This window comes from Silene latifolia, chromosome 11 (genome assembly GCF_048544455.1).
Source record: "Silene latifolia isolate original U9 population chromosome 11, ASM4854445v1, whole genome shotgun sequence".
Classification (NCBI taxonomy): domain Eukaryota; kingdom Viridiplantae; phylum Streptophyta; class Magnoliopsida; order Caryophyllales; family Caryophyllaceae; genus Silene; species Silene latifolia.
Window position 1 is genome coordinate 108,509,294 of NC_133536.1, and position 12,188 is coordinate 108,521,481.

General features: G+C 38.7%; 1 protein-coding gene across 1 annotated transcript; it reads right to left on the reverse strand.

Moving 5' to 3' along the window:
* Positions 1–6,441: 6,441 nt before the first annotated feature.
* Positions 6,442–11,931, reverse strand: LOC141611857 (histone-lysine N-methyltransferase, H3 lysine-9 specific SUVH1-like). Its single transcript, XM_074430506.1, has 3 exons — positions 11,700–11,931; positions 8,992–11,360; positions 6,442–6,877 (listed from the first exon to the last, which is right to left on the reverse strand). The coding sequence occupies exon 2, from the start codon at positions 11,058–11,060 to the stop codon at positions 9,015–9,017; it is 2,046 nt and encodes a 681-aa protein (XP_074286607.1). The 5' UTR covers positions 11,061–11,360; positions 11,700–11,931; the 3' UTR covers positions 6,442–6,877; positions 8,992–9,014.
* Between the last annotated feature and the right edge of the window lie 257 nt (positions 11,932–12,188).

Sequence of the window (12,188 nt, forward strand, 5' to 3'; positions counted from 1 at the left end):
TCTATAATCATAAATGTACTTCCATCTGGATGGTGTGGTCCAGGGAATACATTTTTAAACATCATTCTTGCTGGGTTTTGGAATCTTCTGCTTGCAGCTCTCCCATATGGCAGCAGATTCTGAAAGCTAGAGATGAATTAATCATCAAGGTGGGATCCAGGGATGTGGCTCAGTGGCTGTTTCAGGCCTGGTCTGAGGGGAGAAGTTCCCTTTGCAGGAGGTGTATAATATTCTGCTTGGAGCAGGTCATAACTTGAGTTGGATGAAGCCTCTTATGGATGCTTCTGTTATCCCAAAGCACGGTTTTGTGGCTACTTTAGCTGCTCACCATGCTCTGGCTACCATTGAAAACATCTGTAAGAGAGGGGTGTCCTTTATTAGCAGGTGTGTGTTATTCTTGTTGGAGTGTCCCCAACAATAATGCGATCACATTGTTGATCATATTGAGATCACATGTTTAAATCTCATATTAAGAATACATGAGGGAAAGTAATACTTCTTAGTCAACTGGTCCACACATATCGGTAATAATTGGCTGACTAGAGTTTGACATTACTGTCGTGCGACGGTGGTGACCAGTTGATCCCCTAAGGTCATACCTATAGGGTAATGCTCTTAATTGATTATTTAATTAATCGTATGCTGATACGGGTTAATTAAATTCCTTAAAATTGACGAGTGATTTTGTGAGTAAAATTACGTCTCTTATTGTAATTTGATTAAATAAGATTCGGTCTAAGTAATCGAATTGTTTTATTACTTAGATTAATTTATTGTTTATGAAACAATTAAAAATAGAATGAATAATTTATTTTAACCACATGTAGATGTGATTTATAATCATATGACCCATTTTGGTACAAGTAATTGTGAATTACTAGTTATTTTTGTATATGACATATTTTATTAATATGATGATTTTTAATATGTTAAAAAATGCATTATAATGTAACATGTCATGCAACATGTCACATATGTCACAATTGACAAATGACAAAAATAAAATGGACCACCATTTTACATGGTAACCGAAATTAGAAGGGGCATTAAGGGTTTGTGTTGTTTAATTTATTTTATTCAACAAACACAATGATAACCCTAGTGCATAGCCTTACAAGGTTAAACATCTTGAGAAGATCAACCTAAAACTAGGGTTACATGCCTAGTCTCTTGTGAAGAGCAAAAATGAAAAGCATTGGGCATGCTACCCAAGGCCAAAATTTTCGGCCAACCATGAGAGAAAAAGAAAGAGTTTTCTCTTCAAATTATTATTCATTCTAGTCTAATTTTATTATTCTCTCTAGTTTTTGAGAAGAAGCTTAAGAGCAAAAATAAACTCACACATTACTCCCTCTTGAACCGAAATTTCAAGAGCAAAATAACAATTTATTTGTGTCATTTTAAGGAAGGATTTTATTAATACTAGTTTTATGTTAATAAAATCTATTAAGGGTGTTGCCTTGGTATAAACTTTTGGGAGAGATTCTAATTTGAATCTTAGTTCATCCATTGTTGGAAAGCTCAAGAACTAACAAGTAGGAGATCTTGTTGGTGCCCAATAAATCCGAAACACCAATGTAAGAAGTGACGATTTCTTCTCTATTTTGTCTTATGTTTGCATGCATAAGATCTTGTTTTAATTTTATGACTAAATTAAACTATCATACTATGAATATGTATACTAATGGAATTAATGAATCCTAACAATTCTATGGTGCAGCTGAAACCAATCTACATCTGTTCTTTGAATGCCCTTTTTCTAGGGCTCTCATGCAGCAAGTGTTGATATGGCAGGGTGTTCGCAGAGGAGTTTTGAGTCTCAAACATGAATTGTATCGGCTTGCTCTAAGTAGGGGTAAGGGTTGGCGAAAAAAATTGTTGCTGTTATCTATCACATTTGGCAGGAACGCAATAGAAGAGTCTTTGAAGGGAAGTGTATGGGTGTGGACAAGGTTCTGGCGCGGCTGCAATTTGAAGTTGGGATGTGGTTTTTTGCTTGGAGTAGGGGGATAGATAATGCCCAAATGCTCACCATGCTTTTAGGATAATTTGTTGCTTGGTGATTTATTTTGTTTATTTCACTTTAGGTGGCTCACTCTTGTAAGATCTCTTTTTCTCATTTTATAATAAGAATCTCTGACTTCTTGCAAAAAATAATAATAATAATAATTACAATAATAATAATAATAATAATTATTATTATTATTATATAATATATAAAATCACCCACTATTCTACTTATAAAATTATATATAATCAATTAATTAATTCCGACTCAATGCTACCCAATAGCTAATTATAAACTAATATATAATCGTACTCATCAGTTCTTTAACTTGAATTAATAATTATTCTAATTATAAAATTAATGAACTAATTATAAATTAATTATATTTATTACATTATTACGCAAGTTTCATAATTTAAAACCCGTCTCAAGCCAACATCAAGCCCCCATAAACACGGCCTAACCCGTGTTACACACCCATGTACCACCCGTGTAAAACATACCCCACATACCAACCTAAGCCACCCTAGCCACGGCAGTGCCAACCGCCAGTACCACCGTGGTCTGTCGCCCAACCATGGTGAACCCACCGCCACGCCTGCAACCACCACGACTGATAAACTGTGCCCTAGCAACGATAACAATCAACATCAACAACCTATGTGAAACCCTCGGTTTTCCACCACCAAACACTACCACGACCGCCCCTGACAACCACCCAAAACTCCCTGGCCCGCCACGAATCCACCAGTGTCGGGCCCAACCCGGACCCAGGTCCGGGCAAGTCACAAATTGGGTCGAAAACCCCTCCCTCTTTCCCAGTTTAAACAACAACAACAATACACTCTTCATCTTATGCGATTTTCCGGCGAGACACCACCCAGACCACCACCCTTTACCACCCCTGACACCCACCATGGTCGACCCTTTCCCCTGGTACCAACCCTAGCCCAAGTCAGGTCAGACGAGTCAAGGCAACGTTCATAAACCCCACATAAATCGTGAATACAACACCAATACAACAGCCCATCAAACACCCATTACCGACGTCACTGGTAGGGTCACGGTGGCTCAGGGCAGAGGTCACGGTCACGGCTATGTCAAATGGTGGTTAAATTTGCAAGCTAAATAAAGCATAAAACATGAGTTGCCTTGTGAGACGGTCTTAGCTTGAGGCGATAATTTAAGACAAGTTCTTCCCTTTTTCCTTCCTATTTGATCTCCCTCTCTCATCAATTATTTGTGTTGTTGTAAAAGCAAAAGTGAATTATGAATAGGGCAAGTCTTGTATTTATACTAGTAGAAGGTAGGTTATAAGGAAGGTATTAGGAAACTATTCTATTTTATATTATGTATACAACTATTATTATTATTATTATTATTATTATTATTATTATTATTATTATTATTATTATTATTATTATTATTATTATTATTATTATTATTAGTATTAGTATTAGTATTAAACTTAGTAAACACGCCCTATAACACGGCCCATACTCGGCCTATGCCAAAATCCCGACCCAACCATTATTTAATTATTTTATTCCGTCTCACAACATAATTCATTAATTAATAAATATAATAAAACATATTTTGAAATATAATTTATATATATCACATTTTAACATTTTCACCGTTGACTAACCATTGACCAAGTCCTAAAATATGGGGTATTACAGTCTTCCCTCCTTAAAAAGAACTTCGTCCCCGAAGTTCACCCACACTTAAAGATACTCCACATAATATAACACTTACACGCTATCAACATACTTACTACCAACTTAATATTGCACAATAAAAGACAAAAACTAAAATGGTAGTATTACAGTTTATCCCCCTTAAAGAAACTTCGGCCTCGAAGTTCGTGGCACACATATAGACATCTAATACAAGCAACTACTTTACCGTCCAGTTTCAAAAACTCAAAACAACCAACTCATAAAACTTGTTTACTTAGCAACCCATTACCCATCTCAACCAACAAACTCAAACTAAAAAGACAATATATAAAGTTTTTTTTTTTTTTTTTGACAGCGGAAGGAGAATAACTTACAATGTCTTACAGGTAACAACGTAAGCTACTCGACTAGGTAGCACCAGACAACTTACATCTAAGTCTGGCACAACAAAGCCATACCTAAAACGAGCATAATTAAAATTAGAAGCTGAAATTACAATATAAAGATAATGAAACTCCTCGATGATAGACTGGATAACGGTAGAGGATAGGCCACGAATATCCAAAGCAGCTTCATCCGCACACATGACAACCAGAAGACATCGAAGCCAACGAGCTGCAGAGAGGCAATGACAAGGTGTACTTCCGCTCTTGCGAAAAGAGCGAAGAAAGAAAAGGAGATGAGCAAGACGACGAAGTCTGCCATCAGTGGAGATAAAACTCCTACACCTTAGAAATCGACCCCTTTGACCAAAGGACCAACACTTCATAGAGTCCACCATGCGAAGAAGAACGGGCATAAGACGATAGCATATCATAACCCCCATTCGAACAGAAATAACGACCCTACGATTCACCTCAAAGATTACGGGACAGGACACCCATAACCAAAGGAATTTTATTATTAGAGTAAAAAAAGAAAACAAACCACAGTAAAAAGAGAGCATCATCAGCAAGAGACAGAAACCACCGCATCCGGTCCAATCAACACCACTACCCAAAAAACCCGACTCCACCCTACCCATAACACCTCAGCCCAACCAAGAAGACCCAATCAACCGTGACCTCATTCCGACACCAACCAACCGACAACACCGAACCAACCGCACAGGTACAACCATAAACGAAAGAGAAACGAAGACGGCCAAAAAAACAACCGAACCCCCCCAGGACCGTCAGCATACACGCGCCATCCCATCCGAGAGGAAGACACTTACCAAACAAACAAACCCGACCGACCAAAAACGAAGCCCGATTCACCAGACAACTCCTCCCAGGACCACCACCACAAAAGCAACGAGACCAAAACAGAACAGAACAGACAGACAAAGGTGGTAAAGACTTAGAAACGAAAGGTGGGGGGAATGGGGGGATCACCAAAACAGACCCAAGTCGCGACCACCATCGACACAGACAGACAAACAAAAAGAGCAAACCATCCCAGAAATGGGGGAAATGGGGGGATCACCTCTGGGATGGAAGCAGGAACGGCGGTGACAGGACAAGGAGAAAGAGGGACGGGACATACAGAGGGAGACCCAACCCAGCCAGCCGAGAACCGACAAACCCAAAACAAGACAGACCCAAACGGATCGAAACCAGGGAAAGGAGCGGAGGGGATGCATGCACAACTTCAACGACAGGACAGGGGAACGGACGAGAGGCCATCAACAGAACACCGAGCAGGAAAACCGTCGCAGCCAGCGGTCGGACCTCTGAGACAAGAAAACAAAAACCGTCGGAAAAGGAGAAGTCACCGTGAACGGGATGAAAGGCATGAGCATCGCCGGAGTTAGGCCATGGAGAGAGCCTAACTCCGGCGAAGGGTAGGGGGAGAAGAGGGGTAGAGCGTGATTAGGGGAGGCGGCGGCTCAAGATTAAATTAGGGTTTTGAGTTTTTTGGAGAAAGGGGAAAGGTAGAGAGATAAACTAGAGAGATATCGTTAATGTTTTCGACAATATATAAAGTTAATACTACGTATAACACAATCATTATAATTAAATTATAATTATGGCACAAATGGTATGTTGGCTAGAAAATTAGATAAGAGTTGTATTATGCGAGACCGCAAGAATTATTTAAAACTGAGAACATCGAGATAACAATTATAACTCAAAAAAAAAAAAAAACTTCTCTATTAGTATCAAATATGGCATTACCAACCCCTACAATCACGTAAACGAGTACAAGCAAAAGGTGATGACCATCTCAGCATTAGTACTGTCATGCTAAAATAAACCCGAATGTTACGCTCTCAACCAACGAGGTAAAAAGCCGTTCTCCTCTCTTTTTGCGGAGATTGTGATTTTATTGGTTGACAAAAAGAGGTAAATTATAAAGTCCTAGAAAAATAAAATCAAGTTTCAGATTTCGGACAAAGCTCTCTACAAAAAAAAAATGGCTGAGTAACTTCAGTTTCGTAGCCACTTTATGGAATATGTGTTGAGTTACCATGCTTAAGCATGATATAACCTTACCACTTATCAGAAACAAGTGCACGCCTGTTTTTAAGACTTCCAAGTCCCCTAGGAACACAAATGAGACAAGGCGTGGATACTGGAAGTTGACTTTTATTGGTTCAAAGAACATTAGGCAGTCCTCTGAATATGGGAGAATACGTCGTTTTCAACATATAGGAGACGACAAACAGAATGGTTTTCAAAGTCATCAAAAAACCCAAGAGAGTAAAAACACGGGTGAAGGTAAGAATTTCTGAAATACGGAGTAATTGCATGGCTGACAACGTCAAAATTGGTTTGTAACGCAGGTGAAAATTGGCCTACTTACCGCAGAAAATATCCAACGAGAAATACATTTCAAACATCTAATACAACGTACATAAACATGTTCTAAAGTCAAAAGCTACTTGCTGCCGAGAAGAGAACTGCCGTCTGCCTACGAACTACTACTACATGCCTTCACGCTGATATTACATATGTGATCAACATAATATACATGTCTTAAACACGAGATATTTGAATGGCAGAATATAAAAAAGCTCTACAACATCGAGCACAGAGTTAGATGTCAGGAAACCTGTGAAGCAATCCTTATTAAAACATTTCTAAATGATAATGGAACATAATAACAACAAACTTATGGCGACAGGCCAAGCCTTGAACCCTTCTTTGTTGCAAAATAGTTACTCGCCTTGAGTTATAGAAAGTGACAACTTCAGCAGGAAAACCTGCCAAAAGATGGCCGTAAACAGTTAGATAACAAGCAACAGTTTCAAACTAGACAATAAATAAGGATAATTACAAAATCATGTCACACAGCAACATTGTACAATGTCTTATTTCGTACTTGCTTGGATTGAAATGAAAGAAAATTATGGTGGTAAAGGACAGACAAAAGAAAAACTAAGAAAGTGAAAAGTTGGGAGTTGGTCACATTACTCTTTAGGCCTTTAACCAACCAATATCTACCTCTCTGGCTTAAACCATTATTTAAACCATACTCCCATGCTACATGCAGCATATCTAAGATTGGAGGCATGCACAACCTTCCATTCATGATCACAACCCCAGCCTGTTTCACTCTATACTGAAAAATATTGTCTTTCTAAGTTACAACTTTTGTTATTTATTTGACCAGCTTACAATGGCTTTTGTATTAATTTGACCAGCCTACAATGGCTTCTCGTTTAAAATTTCAGGGGTCAGTTAGAAGTTAGAACAGATAGGTAGCAGTATTATAGTTAGACTACTACAGAACAACCACTCCAGTCTGCTTTCAAGAAACTGGCAAACTGCAATCTCCAAAAAAAGGGTTGATATAGATCAGTCTAGTTCATCTGCAGCACGCATCTATGACCAGTAAACAAATGTGCAACAAGGTTATTTACCATAGCTTCAGTCAACAATAAAACGCCAGTAGCATGCAAGAGAAACATCAGTTCACATATTAAAACAACAAACCCTTGGTCCCAAAATAATTTGGGGATGGCTGACACGTTGATAAAATTTTGCAGCAATTACAAAAGGATCCTTATGGAGCATCTAAATTAAGGTTTCGTGATAGGGGTGAGAGAATGATGTGTAAAGATTTCCCGATGAAGAAGGCATTGGTCTTTTCTCAGGGCTTGCCTGGAATCCAATCAATGATGTGTAAATTAAGGTTTCGTGATAGGGGTGAGAGAATGATGTGTAAAGATTTCCCCATGAAGAAGGCATTGGTCTTTTCTCAGGGCTTACCTGTAGAGTGGGATATACCCCTTTTTCTAAGCTTGTTGCATCACATATAATTCTCCACTTCTACAGGTATTTGCAGTATTGATGAAATTTTGAAAGTACAAAGTAACGGAAAAATTGCAAAACAATAGAGACAAATAGGGAAAATTACAAACCCAAGATGAGTTCATAATTCATATATAATCACAAAATTTAAAATATATGATTAAAAAAAAACATATCGGATATCCGATAGAAACTTAATTTCGGACCATATTTAGAGCAATTATCTTATCGGTTTGGATAGTAGATTAGTAGGATATTCTGTTACGCCCTACAACCACGCCTAAGCTCTTAAAGATCCTTATCTGTGTGGCTTTTAAATTGTTGATAGACTATTGCTCTACTCATTGTTATTGCATAAAGTAGGAACACACTCGCAAGGTGCCTTCATATTCCCATTGTTAAGAATCAATATTTAAAAAGGAAAAAGAAGTGAGCTCCTCGTACATAAAACAAGCACGCCATTTATTTCAGTCACAAGAGCAGAAAATGATATCCTTCCTTGTTTAATATAATGTACTCGTACTAAATTTAAAACCCTCTACCACTTCTTTCTTCATGGAGTTGTAGATGCTTAATTTACCCTACTACACCTTTTTGGAGACATGGTGATGATGGTGATACTGAATAACAAGAAAGTATGTCACTTATTGGTACATTCTACCACAACACTCACTGAAGCCATTCGATGTATTAATAAGCACAAAAAGGTTCATAAAATGAATAAATGAAATACATCACTTTCATAGAACGAAAATATGAAATGTCACTTAACAACCCCAATTGGAGCAGGAACCTTTTTAGAACATATGGTTACCCCTACCCCTTACACACCCACACTCATAGAATTCATTCTACTCATATACACGTCAACGAAAAACAAGAGGTAAATAAAACAGTGCAAGGGTACTGTGTCACTTGACAACTATGGCAGCTATACACCTCATCCAGAAACTATTCTGCCTGATAGCAGAGATAACAAGGGTAACACAAGGGAAAACAAGTACACAACTATACGAAAATTCCACAGAATTTTAAGAATGTAAAGATTTAAGTGTGCATGTACCTGTTGTGAAAACATCATAAATATCAGCCGAAGTAGCCTTTGCAATTCGGCGAACCGCAGAAGCACCGCTTCCTCCTATTTTCAGACTGGGATATACCATAATCAAATGTGAGTTCGGTCATTGGAGGAATATGTCGGATTGCGTAGAATGCAATATGGACATAAGATTCACCATTGTGATCATATACAACAGGTTGCCAGAAGACATTAGGAGAACAACTATGATTCATAAAGCGAGAAACATTCCCAGAATCTTTAGCGTTAATGATCAATGGAAATGGAATGTCATAATCCTCATTTAAATCCCCTACAGCCGTCTCACCGACCAACGGAGGATTGCAGTTCCACTTAAAAGATTTATCATAAGCACGACTAGAGTCGAAAATATAGGCATTCTCACTTTCATCTCTATCATATGTCTCCTTGTCTATTACTTCACCAGCATACTCACATATGAAGGTCCCTGATCGAATTGGATCCCATGAGCGCAAGCCCCAACCTCTACCCCTTGTCTTAAATACTTCCAGCCTCACCTTAAGCCCACTTTGTGACACTTTGTTTTTGCAATTTGCAAAGCAAGGGCATGAGGGCCCACACTCATACAATAATGGTTTCCTACTAACTAAAACTCCATTTGAAGTATACGGGAAATCACCCCCATTCTTGCGAATGCAAGAGCAGTTAAGATCTCCTGCAGCACATGCACTATGACAGTTGCACCCATAAGTAGATTCACCCAAATTGTGAGACTTTGTATATTTAACAGCACGCAAGTAGGAGAAGTAAGAAGGCCCTTTTTCATCATCCAAATCATTAACAAGGGAGACGGGAAGACTTTCAGCTCCAGAAGTAAGATCGGGTAGAATCAAACCAGCCCTAGATGAAAGGCCTTCTTTCCATTTCAGAACAGACTGCCAGATGGCATAAGCTGAAGGCTGTCCCGGTATCCTGACCAACTTATACTTGAAAGTACTTACACCTGATTTAGCCTTGTCGATCCATGAGTCCTGAATAGAGTAAAGGCCATCATAGACATAAATTTTGATCGCCGGGTTAACTAGATCTCTTATCCCCCTGATGACTCTTATATGATTTTGCCGCCGAGCACTCCTCTCCAAAGCCAAATTACCTCTCTCAAGCTTTTGATCAGATGCTTCCCCCGTTTGCTTACCCTTCCCATTGTAATTACCACCACCCTGACCAGTGTAGATTAGAACATCTTGATCATCAGCATTATCATCGTACCCTCCAGAAGAAACAATGCTTACAGCAAGCGGCTCTTCGTCTGAATCACTTTTGACAATCATATAGTCAATGCCACCCATTGATTGAGCATGCAAGCCTAACACACACATCTCCATCCGAAAGTAGAAAATATCTCCAATTTCGACACCAGGGACTGCGCCAAGTCTCTTCCTACTATTTGTCCTAAAGCCTACAGTCATTAACGTCTTACCAGCTTTTAGATCAGCACGCTTAATGAGACCTGTTGATGCCTCATTGGAGTCTTCAAGCTGGCTTAGCCTCCTACGAACTGCATCAAACTGTATCATTATAAAGTTAACTAGCTCCCTATTACCATCTTCTCGTTGAGACTGGGGTAATGCCACAATGTTTTTCAAATCTGGAACCCTTATTTCACCGGGAGGTGCAGCACCCTTGCGTGCCTTCTTTTGAGATGCCTTGGCTTGACGGGTAGCTCGCTTCTTGCTTCCAGTGGCCCCATCTCTGAAATTCACATCGGCAGAGCCATCCATCGACGACCATGTGTCCCCGTTGGATGCACCACCTCTCATTTGAGGTGTCCCATAAGATCTCAATGGCACAGCAGCGGCAGGAGTTCCAAAATCACCACCCTGCTGCCCATCCTCGGTCTGATTACCAGCCATGCTAAATGGGTAAAATGGGGTGAACCCAGAAGGGAAAGGACCAAAGGGCGATGAACAAACAAATGGAGGAGCTTGTGGGGGATTAGGAAACACAGGCACCAATGTTCTTAAAGGCTTAACATCCAAAACCCTCGACTTGTCAAATGAACTTTGTGAACTTGGACCCGAAACCCCTTCCATTATTAACTCTCTAAATTAATTATACAACTACAACCAAATACCTTTGCAAAATAACAACTCAAATCCAAGTTTCACCCCTTTCCCAATTTCGAACATATAAAATACTACGACTTGGACAACAAAATAAACCAGTTTTACGTATAAAGTTTCGCCCTTAAAGACATGGTTCGACACAAAAATGTAGCATAGGTCAGTGACATTCCATACATCTCCAAATCACAAATCTATCAATCAACGAATAATTAACACATCCAAAGCTTTAATTTCACGGTGTTACAGCAAAAGAGAAAAATGAGTACCCTGCAAATTCAAACAGAAAGAAAACCATATTGGAAACAAGTATAAGAAAGAGGTAGCCAGATTCAAAAACACATGAAAATGAGGAACATTTTTCAGGTAAACAATATAACGACATAATTTTTTTGAAAAAAATGCGCGATTGGCATAGAACGCAGGGTTTAGTTAATAAGATCTGAAATTTAGTTCATTTTATTAAAATATAAAGATGAGATTTTGCAGTAAAATTTGCAGAGTTTATGCCAAAGATATGAACTTTATGAAATTTATGAGATGTCACAGCATTAAAATACAGAGAAAAGTTGGAATAATTGTAATAACAAGTAAAAAGAGAGAGCGTACCTCGAAATAATTTTCTAGGGTTTTCGGAAGAACAGAGAAAGGGGTGAAAATGAGAGAGAAGAAAAAGCAGATAACGGAACGAGTCGAGGAATCTGACCACCTGCCTAACCTACATTTGTCGATCCTCAGCCCTTTTTTCCAATTTGGATCCTATGATTATTTCTCTTCTATAATATATTATCTTGGGTGTTTTGGTTCACCAACTCTAGGTGGTATAAGTTTGAAATGAGTTAGATTGATGTGTTTGTTTCATCTATATTTATCTACTAGGTTTCAAGCCCCGGTAAGATTGTAATAGTGCCTTTCAAGTAGACGTCGCACAATTACCTCGACCTGAATAACTTGACACTCGCACCGAGAATCCGAACATAATCCGTAATTTGAATTAGTCTGGACAATATGACTCGATCCGAATGTTTATTGTTGCAAACTAATCATTATCCCCAAAAAAAATTGATCTTAATATAACCTAATATGATCAGACCGACC